This window comes from Charadrius vociferus, unplaced genomic scaffold (assembly GCF_000708025.1).
Source record: "Charadrius vociferus isolate BGI_N301 unplaced genomic scaffold, ASM70802v2 scaffold385, whole genome shotgun sequence".
Taxonomy (NCBI): Eukaryota; Metazoa; Chordata; class Aves; order Charadriiformes; family Charadriidae; genus Charadrius; species Charadrius vociferus.
The window spans coordinates 5,450,648-5,474,076 of NW_009648925.1; the positions used below are offsets into that span (position 1 = coordinate 5,450,648).

At 47.2% G+C, this 23,429-nt stretch overlaps 1 protein-coding gene across 1 annotated transcript; it reads right to left on the reverse strand.

The window, feature by feature from the left end:
- Window positions 1-228: 228 nt before the first annotated feature.
- On the reverse strand, window positions 229-20,429 carry MRAS (muscle RAS oncogene homolog). The gene is made up of 5 exons (XM_009887284.1): window positions 20,216-20,429; window positions 9,470-9,623; window positions 5,940-6,039; window positions 4,565-4,644; window positions 229-1,225 (listed from the first exon to the last, which is right to left on the reverse strand). The coding sequence occupies exons 1-5, from the start codon at window positions 20,406-20,408 to the stop codon at window positions 1,126-1,128; spliced, it is 627 nt and encodes a 208-aa protein (XP_009885586.1). The 5' UTR covers window positions 20,409-20,429; the 3' UTR covers window positions 229-1,125.
- Window positions 20,430-23,429: the final 3,000 nt, after the last annotated feature.

Below are 23,429 nucleotides of genomic sequence, written 5' to 3' on the forward strand. Positions count from 1 at the left end.
CAAGTCACCAACTCTCAGCGAATGGGGGAGAAGAAGAAACGAAGAAACCTTGAGCCAAAGCCCATAAACAGACTTTTTTTGGTGTGTGCAAGATGAGCCTGGGAAAAGCAAAACAATTCATCTACCCAAGAGTGGCTCTGCAGGGAGAGGTTAAGGAATAATAAAGAGGGATTTAGATCACACCACTTTACACACATTTATGAGGGAGAAATTCAACACCCAGATAACAAATTCAGTTCAGGTTTTACTTCCTCTCTCCCTTCCTTCCCCCTTAAAGATGACATACCCTTCCATTTGTAAATTACTTTAATTTAAATACTTCCAGGTTAACAAAACGTCTTAACTTCGACATGCCCCAAATTACAAAACAGAAACAAAACCTCTTGACAAAGGGTAAAAGAAAAAAAATAATCCAAGCCCAAACCTCCTTTCCTAAGCTGGAGTTTATGGTCTGTGAGCTGGCTGCCCTCCAGAGTCTGACACAATGTCTGGAGCACCCAGAGCAGCTGGAATTCATTTTCTTCCTCCAAATCTATGCACTTTCATATGAAGTCGTGTTTTGGCACTGCCGTGTAAGAGGGAGTTCAGTGCAAAAAATCTAACCCCGGCCGTGTTTCTCTGCAACCCAACACTCGCTGAGCAAACAATGAAAAAGGAGAAGAGGACAAAAAAAAAAAAATTAGAGAAAGAAAAGAAAAGCCCTTTCCCTTCCCCCACACATACACAGACGACTGTAGCAAACAGGGGGGCTATTCATGGCTGTTCAGAAATGGGTCACAAGGAGAAATGTTTGCAGATAAAACCAACACTTTTTTTTTCTTTTTCTTTTTTTTTTTTTTAAATAAACATGGAGGCCCCTGGAAGGCGCTGGGGGTGTTTGAGAGTTGAGGTCCTGCTGATCCCTTCTGCCTCCCATTTGCGCAGCTCCCATGCTGGCCCCGACACGCAGCCCCACTCCGGGGGTGTCCGGACCCCCTCGAGTCGCCTCCTCCGAGCCCGAGCCGCCTCAGGGAGCACGGGGGGGTGGCAGGGTTGAGCGGGTGTCGTGCTGCTGCTCCTCGCCTGGGTTGGCGGTGGGTCAAGGGGGGAGGAGAGAGGAGTCCAAGGCGCTCCCAGGCAGTCCCATCACAAAATCACGCACTGGAGTTTGTGGGAGCCCGTGGCTCTGTCCCCTCGCCATTTGGTCTTCTTCTTCTTCTTCTGGCTTTTCTCTGGGATCTGTTGCCTGTTTTGGGAGACACAGAGGAAAATAAACAGGTGGGACACAAAGCTGGATTGGGTATCAGCATCCAGAGCCCTGGGCAGCCAGCAGAATGGCATCTTGGCATACATATGTATATTTGCATATATATCTCCATATGTATCTTCATACACCATTCCACGACCACGTGGCTTTTCACGCCACACAGCTAACAAGACAACTGCCTGCATTTTTAAGGAAGGAGGAAAGAAGCCATAAGCAAACATTAAGCGATGTATGTCCTGCCGGGGCACTATGCCTCTGGTTGCCCTGGGTGAACTGCTGCCCCCTCCCCTGCCAGGGGGCTGCTGCGGGAAACTGGGATGCTCCAAGCAATCCAACATCATCCATCACACTGCTGCTAACACTCATTAGGGAAGAGGATGAAAGAGATACAGGGTGTCCAGAGAAATAGACCCTCCTGGAAATACTTGCTTTCAGCCGGCATTGCCCTTAGGCAGCTGCGCTGCTGTAGACTTGGTTATGGAGGGGAATTAAAAAATAATAATGAAAAACCAGAGTCTGCTGCCACTGTCCTCCCCTGGCAGTTGTGAAGAGCACCAGAGCACGGAGAGCGAGCTGACCCCAGAAAGACGTCCCTGGCTGCCTGAGGTCACAGCCACCAGAAACCTGCAGCTGAGAGCCCTCCTGCACTGCGCCCCGGCAGCCCACATCCACCGGGTGTGTTGTGAGCAACCTCTAAAATGTTATGTTGAGGGCTTCTCCCTTTTCACTTTGAGGGCTGTAGGGCACTGGAACAGGTTGCCCAGAGAGGTTGTTGGGGCCCCATCCCTGGAGGTGTTCAAGGCCAGGCTGGATGTGGCCTTGGGCAACCTGGTCTAGTGGGAGGTGTCCCTGCCCATGGCAGGGAGATTGGAACTCGATGATCTTCAAGGTCCCTCCTAACCTAAACCATTCTATGATTCTATAAGGCATTGCCCAAATGCCCGTTTGCAACTGTACCTGTTTGCAGCAGCCCAGCAGTGCAAATTCAACAGAAGGCAGCTTTGTAAGTTCTAGCTCCCAACAGGCAGCTTGTAGACTTAGATTTTATCGCAAGATAAACCTTACAAACACCGGCAGCTTCTGTGGATTCAAACAGTGTCTAAATAACCAACCTAAGAGTTTGAATAGTTCAAAACCAGCCTCTTTGCTATGCAATATGCCAGGCACTAAACTGAGTGTTTGGACCAAGTTATCCAGACCAGGATGAGACATAGCTGCGGGACAAATCATTATGGCTTTAGTTGTTGTTTTTCTTACAGCCTCAGCTCCCAAATGCTTCTAACCACCTGAAAAAGCCAGCTTTAAATAATAAGATTTTTTTTTCAGCTAGGATGAAGGCTGGAGGCATGAAAAATATATAACTTTAAAGCTCAAAACTAGAAAGCTGAAATAAAAAAATACTTTAAAGTTAATTTGGATAAACAGCAAGTGGCCGCAAGCTGTTTACAGCATTCTGGAACTGTTTTAGAGGTCCAGAAAACCACTGGATCCATGGCCACTGAAGATTTCTGCTGTGACAGTCCTTGTGTTCGCGCTGCTGCAGCATAAAAGGGGTATCAGGAAATCTAAAAGATCTGTCGGGTGGACTCAATCACCCCACTCCTTTCTGTGTTACTTCCAGACAACAGCTTCTTGCATGAAGCTAAATAAACTGGGAATCAGCCAAGTGCAAGGAGCACAAACAGTGCCAAGCCTGACCCAGCGTCCTCACCCCGCGAACTCACACAAGCTCTGCTTTGCATTTGTAAAGCAGTCCACGAATGACACCATTATTTGGGAGCTGTAAATTTATATTTTATTTGGAAAAACTCACTTAAAAAAAGAGAAGCAGTACTTGCTGGGTGATGCCATCCTACGGCTGCGGGCAGTCTGCAACGTCCCAAGACCAAGCGAAGCTGCTCTGTGGCAAATGGCCAGCCAGATCACACAGCAGCTCTCTGCTCTCTGACTTAACCCGCCCAAGTTCAAGCTCTTGTGAACATCTGATGCCCTTGATGCCATGGAGGGTTTCTCCTGGCTGGTAATGACTTTCACGGTGACTAGTCAGGGAACAGAGGTAGGTCACTTATTTTTGAGGTTATGGAGTGCATTTTCAGGGCTTGAATTTAGTGACGTCTCATTACAACCCTCCTTCCAGCCTGCCTGGAGTTGCGTTATGTAGAGAAAGCAAACAGAGCCTCACTATCTTATTTTGGCCATGTTTTTTTTTTCCCTTCAGAGTAGAATAGATGGTGGTAAGAGCTCACTGTAACACAAAAGTAGTATCTAGCCAGCTAATGCCGAGTTACAGGACAGTTGGGAAATAGCTTGGGACATTTCCAACTCAGCTCTGTAGTTCTCCAAAGACTTTCTGCCCCCTGCTTTTGAGACATGTGGGAAGAGTGGGCAGTACCATCTGCTTTTGATGGAGGCTGACTCGAGGCTGCGCTGAGATATTCACAAGTACAGATACGCTGTGAATAAATGCCTCGTGGTTTAATTGCCGAGCGAGGCACTTTGACTGCGCAGCGGGGAGGAGCACGATTTCAGCTCAGCACCCTCCCAAAAACATGCAAAATGAGTGCCCAGAAAAATCTGGCAGACAACTGGTGCCAGAAAAACAAATCTTCTCAAGAGAGATTTGAGGTTATCAGCCGAGACGCCGAGATGTGCGTGCAGCTCTTTTCCTGCAGGGCAGCCGGGATTTTGGAAGGCAGTCCCTCCCCGCTGGCAGCCGGAGCAGGGGTTCGCCCGGAGAACAGGCGTTTGCCAAAGCGAGCAAAGGCAGCTCATGCCAAAACTGGGAACAAACCTCTGCAGTCTGAGGAGGAAACCTGTGGCTCAGCCATTAGGTCATGCTGTTTCTCGTACAAAGCAGCTTAATTTTTTCCATTTAGTGAGCAGAAAATGTTAGAAGTCACCTACTACAGTAGAATTTTGTAGAATTTTTTGCCGGTCCTTTTTAACCTTTGGCAACACGAGACCCTGAGAGGACAAAGCTATGAAAACGCAAATTACTGGTCCAGAGCTTTTAAAGCTGTCCTTTTAAAGCTGATCATTGCAGTGGGCTTTGCACTGTTCACTGAATAATATATTTTCATTGTGGCCACAGCTAGTTCTCAACCTGCCTAGCACTGATGTCCTGCAAGGCTAACTAAGTGCAAGTAACATCCCTATGCAGATATGGGACAAGAATGTTTAATAAACCCCAGAAGTCTCCCATCCCCAACCAAACCGACCTGGCCCCTGCTCCCCAAAAGTTGGCTCCTGGCTCTCCTGGCCAGGACTCCTGCGCTTCCCATCCATGGGCAGTGAGCAAGTGAAGAGCTCGCAGCTTACCTTATTACCCTCACGAGGTCATGGAAGGCCTTGTCAACGTTTAGAGGTGGGTCCTTGGCGCTCGTTTCTATATAGGGAATCTGGAGGAGAGAAGCGTATCATGAAAGAGATTAGTAACAGCCTACATGTTGGTAGCAAACCAATTTCAAAATGAAAAACCCTGAAGGCTGGAGAAATCAGGTGCCTAAGAGACCAGGGAAATACAGGTAAACAAAGTGTTGTCATGACACTGCTAGCAACACCATCACGCTCACAGCAAGGTCAGCAAGCACTTACAAAAGGTCTGAAATAAGCATCAGGCAAACCAGCTGCTATCAGAGCTCCAGGTTTGGGGAAGAATAATCATAGACTTCATGTCATCAGATGTTCTCTCCCCCTAAGCTGTGCTTGCAGACGTGAAAATAGCCGAAGGTTGTTGAAAGACGAGCACTTGCCAAAAATTCTTGCTTGCCACATTTTATTAGGACTACTGCATGAATATTTCATGACTACAATTCCCCTTCAGTGTAAAACGATCTTCTCCTTCGAAAGTCTGACAGCCAGATGGGGCCTCCTAGAGTGCCTGTCCAGCACACTGGCAGATTTATAAAACTGCCTCTGATCAGGTATTTTCGTACACGGCCTTTTCCCAAGCGTGCGCGTACAGGTGGGTGCAACATGCTGTGTGGCAGTTTAGGTGTCCCGGCTCCTACAGAAACGGGCTTCCTTGGGGAGGGGAGGGAGCGAACCTGCCCTGCTGGTATAGGCACAGCACGCTGCCAAGAGGACTCAGGCTTGTTTGCCTTTACCTTCCCATTCAGTTCCTCCTATGGGAGTTGTCGTCTCCCTCTGGGTATTTGGGTCTGCCGGCATTTAGAGGTGATTAGTGGAGTGTTGTGTCATCTACACCCATCCAACACCAATTTCTTGGCCTAAACTATGGCATGAATAATGCAGAGCTAAGATGGTGGGCCAGATTTAGATAGGCTTAACAACCTTGTAACTTCATTATCTTTAACAAGCTCACTTGCTACAGACACCTGGGTATACTTCCTAACGCCCGACTCTGCTCTTTCACCCCAGGAGGGTGCACTTTCTTCCCTCATTTTGAACATTTCACATTTGGCACCACGCACAGACACCTTGTACGCACAGCTTCGTGATGGCCCCGGCTTTGCTGCAGCCTGGTGCACAGCAGAGGTTCTAGTTTCAATGATGAATTGGCCCTATGGAAAGGAAGCTGCATAGCTACTACTTTGTAGTAGGCGAAAATGTAATTGCAAATGTTTGATTGTAAGAGAAATGCTTTAATTCAGCTCTAAACGAGCAGAGAATTCAATTCTGAATGCCTGTAATGGGACTTACAACAACCAATTAAACAATCCCGCAAACTTACATTATGTTTTGTTGCCATTTCTCTTCCCTGTTCTCTTGTAATTTTCCGTAAATGCATTAGATCAACTTTGTTCGCCACCAAAATCATTGGAAAGGACTCTCTGGAAAAAATCAAAACCACCACCCAATTACTAGCAGACTACAATAAAAAAATGCTGAGCATAAGTTTCACTTTCTGATGCTGACATCATCTAACATTTTCAGCTGCAGCCATGCCACATATGTTTAAAGAAATTTAAAGACCAAATGAACACACATCAGCCCCCAGACTGTGCTACACATATATTCATATTGTAAAAATTCGCTTGACAATTTGCAGGCATGCACATATTCATTCTTATTTGCAGGCACTTCAGGGACTTAGTGTCATTGTTTTTGCAATGATAATAGCTAAGACTGAAAATCCAACTAGATGAAGAAAGAACTACAGAATTAGTCCGGAAATAAACTGAGACAGATCTTGAACAGAACAGGACTTTCTCATAACGGTCAAGGCATATCAGTAGCTGCGTATCTTGGCACTGCAAGGTAACAAAGTGTGTTGGAGGAACTGGTGTCAGTTCATGTCCTAGTGGAGACTCATCCACTGAGAGCAACCATGGAGGAAGAAAATACGGACTCTGGGAAAGCTGGCACTTATGGGGGCATCTCATTGGGGAGAAAATAACTGGGGGCAAAGATTCCCATCAGTTGTTACCCCAAGACAAACTGAAAGACTGGCAGTGGTAGCTGGATGGAGGCTGGAGGGAACTGAAGAGTCTTGCTAAGTTTCCAGATGCTATTACCTGCTTCTGATCCTACAGCAAAAACCTGAACAACAGTCCTTTTGCACCAAAACCATCTACCTCTGTAATAGAATCACAAATGGTTTAGGTTGGAAGGGACCTTGAAGATCATCTAGTTCCAACCCTGCTGCCATGGGCAGGGACACCTCCCACTAGACCAGGTTGCCCAAGGCCGCATCCAGCCTGGCCTTAAACCACTTCCAGGGATGGGGCCTCAACAACGTCTCTGGGCAACCTGTTCCAGTGCCTCACCATCCTCAAAGTCAGTATTTCTTTAACTTCACCGGGCATGTAAGTGACTGTCTTTGGACACCCACTAGAAGAGACCCATCTATCCGCAGCACATCCAGTGCAAGGCTCTCCTGTCGAGGTGTGTGGGTCAGAGTCTCCCCCAGCAGAAATCCCCATAGCTGCGGTGATCAAACAGAACCGAGGAGCTCATGCCACGGGAGGCGCTGGCGGGGGGGCTGCCGCCCACCCCGTCCCACCCCACTCCCCTATGGCCGCCACTCCTTCGGCTGCGTGACACAGATGGCAAAGTGGTGCCCCAGGGCCTTTACCCACTGCTACGAGGGAAGAGGTCCCTTCTGATAATTGACAGTTATCACAGTATTATTTTCTTATATTTAACTTTAAAACCTCCTAAAATGATTCCAGTGTTCTCTGCTGTAAGAGAGCTGATTTTATTGGGGTAAGGAGCAGCTGGCTGTACTCATTTCTGCATAAAACACTTCCTTGAGTAACTCTGGATTTTCAAACAGCATTTCTGTGTCATTTTTCATCGAGACGATAAGGGCTCCATCTTCTCTCTGGCACGCTGCCCCATTGCTCTGGCTGGAAAAATACCGTACTGCACTCTGCATTTTAAATGAGTCTTACAGTTTATTCATTCTGATAATGTGGCTTTGATTTAATTTTAATACCTGACCATCGATATATCTTGACTCTGACCATTCTGGAGCAAAACACTTGGCTTTTCTGGATTATTTGATTCCTTTTTGGCTTGCAGCACGTTGATAAGGAAGGGATTACATTTGGACGGTATCTCATTTGCCTTGTTTACATCAGACATAAAACTCTATGGGGACTTTGTTCTCTGTTGTAAGCTGTACAATTGCTAGCTGGACAAACCTACTGTAGTTGGAAGTTTTCCTGTAATGAAGGTTATGGAAAGAATGAGGAGAAAGCAGCAGCCTGCAATTCCTTTGGATTTGAAGTTGCCGAAGCTGACTGCTAGCTTGAAAACCAGGGCGATGCTCCGCTCCCAGCTACCTGTGGGTCTGGCAGGATGGTTTCGTTACTCACGCTGCTCCTACCGCTGCGATTTTCTGAACAAGCTCAGGTTTTGGATGAAGCGTTGAGCTCCTCGCGCTCTGCGCTTGGGCGGCATTGAAGGGGGAAAACACAAACCACCTTACCAGCCCGTTTCGCTTCCTGCTTCTCACGCGCCAGCCGCAGAGCCTGCACAGCGCACGGAGGGGTACAAGTTTCAGACGAGAGCAAGACAAGGAGCACCACATCTCATTTTCACAAAGTTCAATTAGATAAAATCGACAACGCTTTGGGGCGGATTACAGGAAATGCTGTCCCGTCTTCTTCCAACTTTCAGAAACAGATTTAATTTGCCCCAAGCAGAGCTGGCAGTGAAAAAAAAAGACTGTCGTGATCTGGGAGGCAGTCTGAGTGACTGACATTCTTCTTCATTTAGATTAAATCAAAGGGCGGGTTTTCCTTTGCTTTTCACTCTTGTGGGCTCTGCTTTGGATGCTTTACTGGAAGAGCTGTCAGCTGTGAACCTCACATGATATGAGTCCACCCTTCCTGTGGGGAAGTTATTCAGAGCTGCGAAAGGAAGCCAGCAACGAGGCCTGAACCCTCTGGTGGCTTTTCTTGATGACTTCCATAATTAAAAGCCATTATAAATGGAAAAACTAAGTGTTTCAAAGCTGCAGACATATAAGGGCTTAATTCACACCCCACCCAGTGAGGATGGATTCACTGCCTCTTGAACCGGGATGGGAAGAGGGAGTTATCTCGGAGATAAAACCCTGGCAGCTTCCCCTCGCTCTGTCAGGACACTTTTGCTTACCGTGATTAAATTCTCAGCACTACTTTCTCCCACGCACACACAAGGAGGGGAGTGGGTGACCTCTCTTGCTTTCTCCCCAGTCACACAGAGATGTTTTATTCATTGAAAATGGTTGCTGCAGAGCACGATGCGTTACACCCCTTGTAAGAAATACAGTTGCTTCCAACGTGAGGAGTTTTCCGCCACAAGACACTTGTCCGCAGCCCCGTATCATGCAGAACCCTCTAAGGTTTGTTTGGCACAACCTGAAGCCAGGGAAAGGAGGATGCTGCCAGGACACACAAAACGATTAGGGCCAAACGAACACTTGCTGACTCCCTGCTGGTGTTCCCCGAGTGCCTGCACCGTGCACAGAGCATCCTTCTCCCTCTTCAGAGCCACACAGGTTACCTTCAGAGGTGTCTGCCTTTCTCACACTGCTCTGCCAGACCATTCTGGCAGGAGTTTTGCCCTTCCAGACCCATTTTCACTCCATCATAACACTACTGAAAGTGCTATCTGCTTACCAGAGGAGGTGAAACACTTCTTATTCCTCAGAGGTAGGTCCACAAACCCCCACACAAGGATTTGCCCTGGGACACCCAGGGGGTGAAAAGCAGGGCGAGACGTGCAGCCTCCCCCCCGGCACAGCGTCCAGAGCTGCTACATGGCACTCACCTGTCCTTGACTCTGAGGATCAGCTGGTGGAACCGGTCCACATGCTCAAAGCTCGCCTTGTCCGTCACCGAGTAGACTATAAGAAAGCCATCTCCAGTCCTCATGTACTGCTCCCGCATTGCACTGAACTCCTCTTGGCCCGCAGTATCCAGAACTAGGACAGAAGAAAGGAAGGATTTTAGTTACTGTGAGGACCTGCGGCTGCTGTCACCGCTATGTGCCCTATATGGCCTTTCTGCCTCCGCCAGGCTTGGTCCTCTCAAAGGCTGCAAGATTTGATGAAATCAAGGTGGATGGACAATGTGGTTTCTTGTAACAAAACAAAAAACACCCCATGACCCCACTCATCACCGTGTGCCTACACTGGGAGCAGATGGAGGGGAAGATGACTACGTGGATTTTACTCTCCTTTTCCAGTACCAAATACTGACCACTGAACCTGGGGAGTCGCTCCTTTGGCAAGATACAGCTCAAAGTATTCCACAGCCCTCCATCTTTCCCTCTCCCAGCTCTCTCTGTTCCCTGCTGTTACAATTGAAAGAAGCCACAACAATTTATTGTTGTTCAGACAATTATTCTGTCATCTGATGACACCTCCCCACCTGGGAAGGGGAAATCAAGAAAAACCAAGGAAACCCGAGGGTGGAAATAGAAAAAAATATTTAATCGAATAATACTAAATAGTTAACATTAATAATACTAAAGAACCGGTATTGATCCTGATACCAATATAAAATGTACGAGGCTTATACTCAGTCAATTATATCAGTAGGAAGCCGTGCACTCCCAGCAGTGGACAGCAAATGTGGGACACTGCGAGCGCTACGGCTTCGGGAGGAAGGGAAGGGCTCAAGGGTCCAGCACCAGGGCAAGAAGTTCTTTGGACCGCAGCCATTAAGGAAGAGAGAACTCCCCAGCAAACTTTCTAATTTATATTGAAAGTGACATTCTTGCTACGAAATAATCCTGTTGGCCAGCTTGGGTCAAGCGCTTAGGTCTCGCTCCTCCATGTCCCTGCACATGGCTAACTCAAAAACACTGAGACTTTGAAACCCGCATACCATAGCTGGCTACAAAGTAAATCATAGAATCATAGAATGGTTCAGGTTGGGAGGGTCCTTGAAGATCATCGAGTTCCAACCCCCCTGCTATAGACAGGGACACCTCCCACTAGACCAGGTTGCCCAAGGCCACGTCCAGCCTGGCCTTGAACACCTCCAGGGATGGGGCCTCAACAACCTCCCTGGGCAACCTGTTCCAGTGCCTTGCCACCCTTAAAGTGAAAAACTTCTTCCTAATGTTTAATGTAAACCTGCCCTCTTCCACTTTAAAGCCATTCCTCCTCGTCCTGTCACTACATGCCCTAGTAAAAAGTCCTTCCCCAGCTCTCCTGTAGGCCCCCTTTAGGTACGGGAAGGCCGCAATAAGATCTCCCCGGAGCCTTCTCTTCTCCAGGCTGAACAGCCCCAAATATTTTCACAAATGCAGACACTAGAATTTTCTAAAAATGCAGCCTTCCCAAGCATTAGAAGAGATCTTACCGAAGACCAAAATGACTGAAAGAGAAATTAATCCTGTGTCGCTCAAACCAGGACACCCGCATGGAAAAACCCAAGACTGGAAGTGTAAGTAAATGCCAGTTTAAATGTCAGGGACAATATACAAACTGCACAGTGAAGCAGAGCTGTGAGAAAACCCTGAGTAATAGCAACAAGCATTTTCCTTTTCTCTATACATGGGTATTATTTTTACACAATTATGTGCTTTCAAAGCAAGATGGTACAGCCTTGAGGAACTCCCCTTAAATATTTACTCCCAAGTGGTGTGCTGATATTGAGAAGCTAATTAAAACAGGGGGAAAAGCTTGAAGTGACTTGCATATCCTATATAGCAATGGTGTTCCTACGCATTGACAATGCCTAGATCTATGATCAGTTCCCCTGAAACGCCCCAGTTGTGGCAGCAACCCAGATGCTGTTCCCCACTTGATTAACCTCCTCTCTAATACAACCATAACTCACTGGTTCTCCATCACTCTGCCTCATAGGGGGGTCCCATCAGCCACATCATGGACCACACGCGGAGCAATCTATGCCAGCCTTCTGTGTAAACACCACATACTGATGCACATCAAGTCCTGGGCCCCAGCTTTTTACACTGCCAGGATTTTGGCTGGCAGGAGGAGGGTACAAGAGGAGTTAATCAGCTTAGGCTATGCCAGTACAAACACGGTATGAGCTCTGAATGCATCGGCTGCTCAAAAGCAATAGTCCTAACGTAGCGTTGTATCCTACAGGCAAATGCGGGACCTTCATGACGACTTGGAACACTTTCACATCCCAGCCAACTAGGCTGGGTGGGAAAACTGTTTCCACCTCCGCTGTACAGCCACAGCGTTAGCATCTGCTGCCCACAAGTGATGGAGAAAGCCCAGGGCACCGGTGGATGGAGATTGTGGCAGGAGCGTACTGCTGACAGAGCAGCAGGGCTCGACACGGGTTTTTCTAGTCTGAGCGGGCCCACAGTCCTAGCGAGATGTTCCCTGTAGGGGTAAGTACTCAGGCTGCCCCGATTTCCAGATGGGGCCAGGATAAAGCCCACTTTGCTGCCAGCGTTACTTGCTGAATCAGCACAGGTGGCGACCAGCGGACACGTGGCGTGTCACAGCGCACCCCACGAGCCAACCCACACCTCCACTGCGTGTCTGGAGGAAAGGCAGCTATGCTGGAGGACCTGGAGACTTTACTTGGTGATTTAAAGCCTTCAGCCTCATGCGTTCGCCTGCCTTAGCTGGTCTTGAACGTCTGATTCCATAAGCCCTTAAGGTGAAAAGAGCTCCTCAGCTCCTGCAGAGACCCTGAGATTTAGGCTTGTTTGCCAGGTAGCTGGAGCCTGCTGGAGTCACAGGTGTCTCTCCATAGCCTTTTAGCCCACTTCTCCCCTCTAAATGTAGGAAACAAGGGTCTCAGCTCAAAGGCATCCAGGCTGTTCTTAAGGACTGTACAAAAAAGAAAAAAAAGAGAAAACAGAAAAACAACACAAAGACACTGCATGTTCTGGTGAATTTCTATGCCCTGGGCATAATTGCTGCCATGGAATAAGGCCAGGACCACATGGCCAGGATGGAAGAGGAAATTAATCCTTCCTACCCACCCAACCTGTAAGGAGAGGCTGGGCTGCCCTCATCTGACTCCAGCGCCGGCTGGACACGGTATCGGGGCAGGGCTGAGAGCTGACAGCCAACACACACACACACACACACAACCACACAACGCACAATCCCTTCCCCTCTCCAACACACACACCCAACTTGTGGTAGAGTGGGACAGCTTCTCACAGGGGGCCAGGCTCTCCTGCCCTCCCTCCCCCCGAGACAGGGCAGGTGCCCGAGCGCAAGCCGTGGGCAGAAGGTGGAGATGGATGTGCCGTATCCTGCATGGTAATTTGCTTAGGGACTTCCCCTTGCTCTGGCACATTTGCAAACCTCCCATGAAACACATGAGGAGCATCCAGCTCTGCTCCTGCACCCATCAACCTGGGTGCTGCCTCCCCAAAGCTTCCTATCCCCTGCGAGAGGGCAGGGGATGAGCTGGGGGGGGGCGGTTCTGGGGGATACTGGAGGGACAGCACAGGGCTGTGGTCCTGCCACTCCTACGTCGCCTGCATCTTGGCCACCGCATCACGCTAAACACAGGCAGCGCTGCTGTGTCAGCAGCTGCTGTTTAAAGGGAATTCACTCACCACCTTCGTAGAAAGGCAAGTCCAGGCAGCATTCAGAATGGCACTTTGGAAACGCAAGTAAAAGACACACAGCAGTGAAGGTTAAGGTTAATCTCAGGTGCAAAGTTAAGCATCATGTGAATGGCCAGACAGAGTCCTTGTTTGAACTTTAAATGTGCTCTTCATAAAGACAACCCCCCATCCTAACACTTCTGTGCTACATGAATTGTAAACGATCAGAGAGGAGAGCGTGATCTGCATCCTTCCTAGGCAGGATGGGACCACATCCTGGAAGGCAACACCACCAAAAAAAAGGGCCAGATGCAAGCGGCTGTCCTCCTGCTGTAATCCTGTGCCATAAAAGCTTCAAGTAAACTCTTATCTACAGAAACGGGAAAGTAGCAAGGAGAAACCTTGGGAAGGGGAAACTGGAAGGTTATTTAACTGGCTTCCCAAAAGGGTGAGGAGAGTTAGGATGTTAGCCAGCATTCGTGTTCTTTTAAAATCCCCATTTCTGCAGACAGGATGCCAGAAGACATAGAAATAATCATGAGCAGTGAAGAACTTTCCTCCCCTGGTACTTGAAAACCAGCAGTTGCCTCTTACTGGCAGTTGCCCCACTGGCAGCGCATAAAAGCCAATGTGGAAACAAGGCTGGACCAAAGCACAGCGGGTTTCCCTTACCTCATTCTTCCAAGAATTGAAATCAAATTCATAGGCTGTGCAGCGCATGGTCAGGGACTTCCAACAGCAAACTTGGTGAAGTTCCCACAAACTTGACCGAAGCAGCAGCAAGGAGGAGCATTAACAAACACGTTTGGGTGAACAGCGAGGAGTGAGAAGCCAAGGACTACGTCTGACGTAGGAACAGACATCCAAAGAGGGCACAGCCATAAAGGCATTTTACAGAGCTATCATGCAATCAGCCGGAGACTAAACTAAGAGCAATTAGGCTGTGACAGCCCAGCAGGGAGGTTTCTTGCTTCGCAGGTAAGAGGTTGCTCAGCAAAGAGATACCCCCTTCCACTTTCCAGTGGATGTGACCCCAACTGTTGTGATCAACTCCTGGCTAATTGAATCCTGCCCCCTTACAGCTCTACACACCATTTTCCTGTGAATCTTGATGGGTTAGGCAAGAGTGCGGCTGCTTAGAGAGCACTTGTGAGCAGACACAGGAGCCCAGGAGTACACAGGAATTTGTGGCCTAAAATAGAACCACTTGGTGCTTCCAGGTATTTTATGTGGCGATGACTCTGTAACCGACAGTGCTCTAAGTGCCCATCCAGAGACACAGGCATGTAAATCTAAGCCAAGGGCAGAGACACGCTATGAAATCTAAGTCATGGCATTGCTTTCTCTAGAGCCTAGGCTGGAATCAGTTCAGATTCAAACACAGCCTTTGGGGAACGCAGATCTGGTTGTGCAGGTGTGTTCCTCTTCTCTTTTCATATCTAGGCAAAATTCCCTCCTACATCTTTATCTTTACCTTGCCGGGCAGCTAGGTGTATAGATCAACTGAAGAGAGTTTCTCCACTGTCCGTGGCATCTAAGGGGCCAAAGATGACCAGACAGGCAAGTTAAACCCATTTTCTGAAGAGTTCTGAAGCCTTTGAGTTTCACTGCCTGAATCAGACACCAGCAGCCTGTTCCAAGCAGTGATTGCACATTGGTGCAGTCGGTCCTTACAGCAGCTCAACGCAGCTCTTGGGGTGCCTTGCCCTCCAGCATCCAGAAGAGTGGCCGCATGTCACAAAGCTCGGAGACTGAACGTGGTTTTTTGTGCCTACCTCAATCTCATGCTCGGAAAGCTGAGCGCAATGTGTACGACTTGATTTTTGCCAAGCAGCCTCCAGTGAAATCCCTTTGACCGGGTATGTGCAGCACACGTGCAAGCCTTTAAGGGGCCGGATGGGTCAGCAGATTGAAGGGAACCTGGGTTCACATCGCCAGGGAGAGGAGCAGCGCAAAACAGCCTGACCCCAGGCATTTTCTGCTTCTTTGACTTCTTAATATGAAATACAGGAAAAGTCCCTGGAGCAAAAAGCAGAACTGGGAATGTGGCACTATCAGGGGACCACAGGTTACAGAGCTGGACTCCTCATGGCGCTTCTCTTTCTCTTGGTACCACGGCTCTGCTTCAACAGGTAGGGCCACAGAGAAGCTCCATCCCCAGCTGCCCTGCAGCTTGGTAGCTAAGCTCAAGGGAAAACTTAACTTGAATTGACAAGTCAAACCAAAGAGTCTCAGGCTGAGGAAAGCCATCCTCACAGTCTTCATCCTCCTTCCATCAGCAGCACGGTGGGAGAGGGCAGCCCCCATCGGCCACTGGCTTCAGATGAAGAACTGGTATTCTGGGCGCTGAGCCTATGGGGCACAGGGGCCACTGCTTATATTCTGTATTCCCACAGCCCAAGTCACCCTGAAGAGGTATGGGGTGCCCATATTGTGAGCAAGGCAAGGTAGATGCTTCACTCGGCCACTCTGATGCTTCTGCCCTTCTCAGACACAGACACACTGCCCCTGGCATGAGAGCTCTCCTCGGGGAAAAACATGCGATGGGAAAACACTGGGGCTTTTATGAGCCCTTCGTCTGTGCCCTAACTAAATACACAGATGTTATAACATGGAAAACCCGAGTACTTGAATTCTTGCCCTTTCATTAAGAGAAAAGAAAAGAGGGGCTTTCAGAAGAAAGGCTTCCACATCAATAAACAGAATAAAGATGCGAGCCCTTAAAGAAGCTCTTTCTCTAACAAAGGACAAGTATTCAAAGCCTTGTGTTTTCCATGTTGCAACATCAAAATTTTCCTGGCAGGAAAAAAATCCCCACAACCCAAGACAAAAAAACCTCTTTCAAGGTTGCAAAATCCCAGCAATTAAGGGAGGGAAAATACCGTAAACACAAATAAAAGAATGAAACTATAAACTTAATTTGAATTTTAATTCTTTCAATGACGCTACCCAAAGTTTAAATTAAAAAAAAACAAAACCAAAAAACAACAAGAAAGTGAGCTGCAAACCAGCCCTTCTGCCTGCAAGTCTGAAGTGACCTTTGATCTCCCTCTGGCCTCCTGGCTGAATTGTTCCCAAGCTTCCTGAGGAGAAAAGCAGAAAAGCAGACAGCCTGTCCTGGGATGACTAGCAGCAAAAAACCCTTGGCAAAAAGGGATGTATGGGAGACGTGGGTGGAAAGGGCAGAGAGGGAGCCCAGGGGAAGGAACGGCACTTGGTGTTACTCCATGGGGGTGCACACCAGGGCTGTGCCCAACACGATGGCACCCAGGGACTGAGGAGGGGAACTGGGAAGAAAAGAAATAAAATGGAGAACTGAAACTCAGGAGTAGGAAGGCAACTTGTTGGCAGTGAGTGTTTCATCTAAATCCTACCAGGGGAAGGAAAGGGAAGAGGAGGGAGACCACAGTCTCCTCTCACCCAACACACAGGCACAGTTCCTTGCTTTGCTGGTACCAGTTGGCACAGCCCTACTGACAGCTAAGAGTTTAGCCCAATTCATCAACATGCCCAATCCATGTGCTTGTGGCCATCTCTTCCTCTCCTCTTCCTTGCCACCTTTTTATCTCTCTGTGTGGTTTATAAGCCATAAGGAATTTTGAACCATTGGGATTATTATTTTTTTTTGCTGTATCAAAGTATTCCTCCACTCTTGGCTCCATGCCCAGATTAGTAATTCCAGACTGGCATTTTGCAGCCACACCAAAAGAAATCCTCCGCTAATTGCTACGTTAGCCTGCACACAGAAAGGAGTGTACAAAATTAATGATAGCAACTCAATTGGAGCAACAGCTAAATCAAAGCAGATTAACCCTGGTCCCCGCTTAATTCTGACCTGATGTGTCTATACGGCACCTGCGTGTGAATGCATTTAACCAAGCACATCACCGTGCTGATTTCTGCACGAACAGCCGGGAATAAATGAACGTAACATATGCAGAGAAAAATCAGAGGCTGATCTTAAAGCCTCATTGGGGTGGCAGCAACTAGAAAAATGGGCTAGCCACAAATTGCCTGTGCATCCCTTATTCAGGTTAAGTGCCCCGTTCCACTCTACACCACTTGTCCTCCAAATGCTGCGTCGATGGTCTTATAAAGCTGGCGTAAGGCCAACAATAAAGTATTTTTGTGTAGTGTTGGACTTGAACACACCAAGCACAGGTCCCACGATCTCCTGGGAGGCAAGGAACCATCACGGACTCTTCTTTGGTGAGAAAATAGACAGACACATGCCCAAGCCCGAGAGCAAATATGTAAAAGAAGAGTTTGAGCATAGGTTTGGCTCCAAGGTCTAAAATCTGAAGTAAAAGCCTATTCCATTTAAGTCTACTTTCAGTGAGAGATTTCAGCTAAGGAAAAAAAATGCAAGTCAAACATTTCATCATGCTGCCAGTTAGTGCTATTGAATAAATGTGGGTGGAGGTCTTCATGGAGGGAAGCCAAATGCTTTTGGCAAGCTGGCCAGCACAAGGGGTTTTTTACAACATAATGCTGGTGCAGATACCAAATGCTAGAGATGCTTTGTGCAGAACTGCTCAGGCAACAGCCTGGAAGAGGGTGGGCTGTGTTTTCTTTGGGTTTTTTTGTTGTTTTTTTTTTTTTTTTCCCTAAGTTGCTGGATGCCAATGTATTTGGCTTTTTTTTTTTTTTTTAAACAACTATTTCTGCAGACTTAGAACTTACAGAGCCCCTCACGCTATGTCCTCACTTTGTAGTCTCAGCTTCTAAAACGAGTTCCTATTTTGGGGGTGGGCAGCTTCTTATTCCCATCAAGCACTGCATGAAACATCAGCTTGTAAAGGATTTGGTCATACAGGACAACTGGAAAGTCCAGAATTTATCATGATGCATCTTTACCCTTCCTATCATGTTTGCCTCTAATTTTATACCATAAGTGATTCATGCAACCATGTGTAACCACAAGAAGAGCAGCTGTCCAAGAAGTATATGGTGACCTCCGAGAATGGCCTAGATCCAAAGCCTATGACAGAAAGCTGTGGCAGAAGACACATGTGATAGTCTTCATGACCCGTTTCTACTGCGCAGACGGTACAGGCTCACATGCTTTTCCAACCAAGAATATTGCCTTTCTTCCAAAATTCTGGTTGCTTAAAATCTCAAGCGGTAGGAAAGAGAAGGAGAAGCTGTAGTTTCACTTTTGTGGCCGCAAGGCATCTGTGGGCACATGAACTCTGAAAGTCAGAGATTCCCAACATGCCATTCAAGGCCACAGCTGAATTCAGTTCAGCCCGAGCACAGCCACTAAACTCCATCTGAGCAAAAGAAAGGCTTTTTCATTAAAACAAAGGGTTAAGTCTCTGCTTGTTGGAAAACAACCTTTCTCTCCACTCCCACCCCAGCTAGGGTTGATTTTTGCTTTTTTGAATAAACAAAAATTCCAATTATTCAGAGAAAGATGCTTTTTCTACTTCCAAATAATTTAAAAAAACCAGGCTGTTTCAGCCAAAACCAATGTTTACAGCAGCTGGTACTGTTATATCAGCATACCTGCTGGGGCATACCAGCAAAGATAAAGTTTGCTCACTTTCGAGTGCTGGATTCTGGACTAAAAAGAAAGAATAGATTTAACTTACAGCAGGAAATTATTTTTCTTTTATTTTTAAAATTCCAGTGTTGTATAAAAGTGCACAGGTACATTATGTGATCATTAACTGAGGAGCAGGTATCTCTGATGCAGATGACAGCAAGAGGGCAGTTTGGGCACCAATTTCACAAACATTCCCTCATACCAGCTATCAACTCCTAACGCATTTAAATGAACAAATGTTGGCAAGATTAAGTTGGGTTTTTTTTTTTAAATACTGAGTGAAGACTGTTCTTTAAGGATGTTGCAACCATTTGCACTCACTAAATTGGATCCGATAAATCCTCAGCAGCGCAACTAAGATCTCAAGTGTCCAGACCAAGCTTACGGTCTTCCCAGCAAACCCCACCAGCCTCCACGTTCCTCCACTCATGCCAATCCCTATTTTTCTGTCCCCATACACCAATGATACATACGCAGAGATGCCAAACATCTTGAGCGCCTTCACGACAAGAAGATGGAGGTAGAAACTGCCACAAGTGAGGTTAATTTAGTTCAGTTGTGTTAGTGGCAACACATGTGCACTTGGGTGATTAAGACACAAAATATTTGCTGCTTTTATGTACTACCTAATTATTGTATAGAGTCAAACAGAACTTATAACATTTAACAGCAAGATTACCCTTATGGTGTGGTCAGTCTATCTCTTGCAGCACAAACTAGTAAGTTGCAGCTTTAGGTATTAGAGGCTTTTTTCCTCACCTGCAGGATCAAGATTTTTTTTGTTGTTGTTTTTTTCCTGTTTGTTTGTTTGTTTGTTTGGGGTTTTGTTTGGTTTTCTGTTTGTTTGGGTTTTTTTGTTGTTGTTTGTTTGTTTAAAACAAGATAGTGATTTTTCTTCAAGGAACTGAAAGCTCTTGGTTACAGGAGCTCTCCAGGCTGGTACCCTACCCGTCTTTAAAAGAATCAGGTAACTAGATATGAAAACATCACGCCTGAATTATGGGAGTTAAGAGGTGTTACAATTCTTCACTGTCAGTAGATGACAGTTTTGATTAAATGTTCTTTCTGGTTATAACCGTCATTCAGTTACCCACTCGCTGTTATTTCCCAGGGGAAGAGCCTAACCACAATGAAGCATCATTAGCAATAGCCACCTCACAGTGCTACAATTCCCCCTTCCTAGAAGCCCACCCCAAATATCTATGGTGACCTGTAAGTTTTCATGCTCCTGCAAGACACATTTGTGTGCAGAACTGGAACCAACACAACTGGAAGCAGAAGCTTTGCTGGAGATCGGCTGCAGACCACGCGCCACAGCTCACAGACCAGTTTGCACTCAAATTCCTGGCAGCCCACAGCAGAGTAGGAGGGATACGAGGGCACAACGTGCTGTGGGAGGCATTGAGGTCTGTTTGCACTTATGCTCAGCTAGAAGGGAAAGGGGACCACGAGAGTAGCTTGCTTACCGTCAAGAATTGCCCATTGCCCATCTATTTCCGTGTGTTTCAGGTAGGAGTCTTCAATAGTCGGGTCATAGTCCGGCACAAAAATCTTCTGGAAAAATTGAATGGTGAGCGCGCTCTTCCCCACGCCACCATCTCCAACCACCACCAGTTTGTACGTGGGGAGGTTTTCGCTGGGAACAGCGCTTGTAGCCATTCTTCCAGTGTGCTAAACCTGCTGGAGAAAGAGATCATCTCTGATCACTCATTAGCAATGAAAAGAGGGCAACGTGCACAAAGCAGCTTTCACCTATTGCCTAAGAAGTGAGAATGAAGGCAGTACTGACATTCAAAGTCCTTTTGGACAGGAGCGGCAGCACCTACTGTCCCCAACAGCTCTACTGCAATTCAGATCCATCACTTAAAAGTGATGTCTGTGGCTTGTTTACTCCTGCCTGGTCTAGAAGGATCACTAATTGCCAGCAAATGCGTGTGCAAAACTTCTTATCATTTGAATACTTTTCCTACAGGGGCTGGGCCCATGTGGCCATGCCAAAAATCACCCCAAGCCGACGCAGCTGCCAAGTTCCAGTTGCCAGTGACCCAATGCCATGGAGAAGCCAGAGCTTTGCTACTCCTCACTGCTTAACCCCGGGTACAGCACACGTTAAATGGTGTGTGACATCCTGGGGCGAGACCTGCAGGCAGAACTGGCTGTGATGGATGAAATCGGAGTTAAAGGTTCGGTCCTGGCTCTGCCAGCAGACAAGTTTTCAAGTTTGAGAAATAAAACCAAGGCGGCAGCAGGCCAGGAAGGGCAGGTGGGTTTTGTTTTGCTTTTTTATAAAAAAAAAAAAAGCCAAACCAACCAACCAAAACCCCCCAGCCCTGCCGTGGCAGGAAGGCTGGTTTCTGTGGCTATGAGACAGTCAGCAGGCCAGGAGAGCATCTTCCCCTGCAGCGCGGTCACACCGCTCCCCTCACCTCCCATGAGCCACAGAAGAACTGACTCTTCAAAGACAGAAGAAAATAAATTCACTGGCTGCAACTGGGCAACAGCACACATGCGTGGAGAAAGGAGAAGAGGCAGCTATTGCTGAACAGCCCATTTCAACACTCAACAGCGGTGACCGCTTATTTAAGAAGCGGTCAGGCGAGCGGTTTTGTACGTATGCTGCAGAGGGCATTGCCTTCCACCTGCCCACTGCACATGGGCAACGGCAATGCCACTCTAATCACATGAGCAATGGGTGGCCATCTCCCAAATTTGAACAGTCATTGCATTTTCAGAGAGGTCTTCAGATATTAAAAAAAAAAAAATAAAATGTAGTAGGGAAAAAAGTAGTTAGTAGGGAAAAAAGTAGTAAACTCCATCTTAAGGATAAGGCTTGAGAGAGGGCAGTTGATTTTCTCGGTATTGGTTTTCTTGATGCAAGCTGTTCAGTGCAAGAGCAGCTGTGGTGATGCTTTCTGCAGGCACCTGCTCCCATCCATTTTGGTTTTCCCATCCACTTTGGTTTTGCTTGTGCCCTTGTGGCTGCCTGCACTGGCTGGGGTCAGCGCTGAGGGGGCATGAGGACAGCTCTAGGCTACCTGCTCTGGGGAAGCCCCCATGAACAGTCGGCATCCTGATCCCTATCCCCACTTTCCCACGCAAGCTTCTGGAGGCTTTCCCAATGACCACAGGGATTTTTCTTCATTAAGTAGAGGACTTCAACTTTTTCGTTCTCGGAGACCACCGAGCAAGGCTGACGCACTGATTGCCACCACTGGCCGAGGTAGGGCTAAGGAGACAAGACTGCGGGGCTGCTGCGTGCACAGTGTGAGTTGAGCCACCAACTAATATCATTTTATTTCAGCCTGTAGTATAGAATATTTTTTTTTCCCAGAAATTCTTTCATTTTGCTATTTTCCAAATAAAACACTTTGACTCTTCATTTCCAAAGAGGCCCAAAAGCCGTTCTGGACCATTTTTCAAACAGGCAAGAGCATAACCCCTAATGGTTTGAGTTCATATTGAAAAAGATATCAGACTTCCAAGTTTATATTCCAGTTTCTCTAGTCCCTTTCTCCTAAATCACTATTTCAGTTTAATCCAAAAATATTGAACTATAAGGGCACTTGCTTGGGGGTCCCGCGTTCCTTACTGTATACTGGAGACTTCATCCTTTGAGAAAGGGCTTTTCACAGTCATTTCGCGGCTCTACTAACCAGCCTTTCCCCCCACGACATACCCATCTTCCCACACATGCAGGCAAGTGCATGAAAGGAGCCAAAGTAAAACCAGTTGTGAACATTCACATTTGAGCTTCAGTTTTTATTATGGGAAAAATATCCTCAGGCCAAAGCAGCCTGTGGAATTTGAACCACAATCTAAAATACAATCCCCCAAAACATTGAGCTTTGGCAGGTGATTCTGAGACATGCCGTGAAAGCACGGTTCAAACCATAGCAATGCCCAAAGACAATATCAAGACGATGAAACTTAAGTGATTCACTGTATGCTTTTTCTGTCCACGAGGTAGGCATGAGAACTTCCTTCCTACTTCTTCCCTCTGATCACCGTATCATAATCCAACTAGTGCCAGGAGGACACAACTCTGGGAGTTACATTTCCACCTACAGTCACAGCTCAATGCCAAAAGAGAAAAACCCTCCATTTTTTAAATGAGGGAATCTCCTCCTCTCCATCCTCCCCAGCACCATGGTACGTATGATAAAGTACAGCTTGCACTTGAGGAACTTCTGCAAACACAGGAATAACTTCCCGTATGCATAATCTACATGTTGTGTGGGTTAAATGCCTTGACCTCTAATTAAGGTCACTTAAAAGATATTTCTTCTTGAGCCAAATGTATAGGAAGTACCTTAGGTTTCTCCTCTAAAACCCTCTAAGAGGGAGAGAGAGGACGATCAGAGGTGAGATCACCAAGGCTTCTAAGAACTGCGAAGGCCTCTTGTCCAAGTTGAGACAAGCCCAAATTTTCAGAGCAAGAAGAAACATGATCAAGACTGCTTGTTTCTAAACTAGCTTTGGAGATATTCTTGAGAACAGCAAGAATTTCCACTGCAAGCAACAGCTGCTGGACAGGGAGAAGGAGACCAAGCACCAGCTGAACTCTCAACCAGTCTTATTGCAGTTCCTCACCAGAATCCCAAGGAAGAGTTCCTTACCCCCACTTTTGTGAAAGTAAGCAACTTTCTCATATTTACAAGATCTCACATCAACAAGCAGCAC

What these genes read in the sequence shown, in the direction of transcription:
- MRAS (XM_009887284.1), bottom strand. Translation starts at nt 20,408, where the DNA reads ATGGCTACAAGCGCTGTTCCCAGCGAAAACCTCCCCACGTACAAACTG. An exon ending in AAATGGCAACAAAACATAAT is followed by an intron (nt 4,645 to 5,939) that starts GTAAGTTTGCGG and finishes TCTCTCCTCCAG; the next exon opens with ATTCCCTATATAGAAACGAG. An exon ending in GACCTCGTGAGGGTAATAAG is followed by an intron (nt 1,226 to 4,564) that starts GTAAGCTGCGAG and finishes CTCCCAAAACAG; the next exon opens with GCAACAGATCCCAGAGAAAA.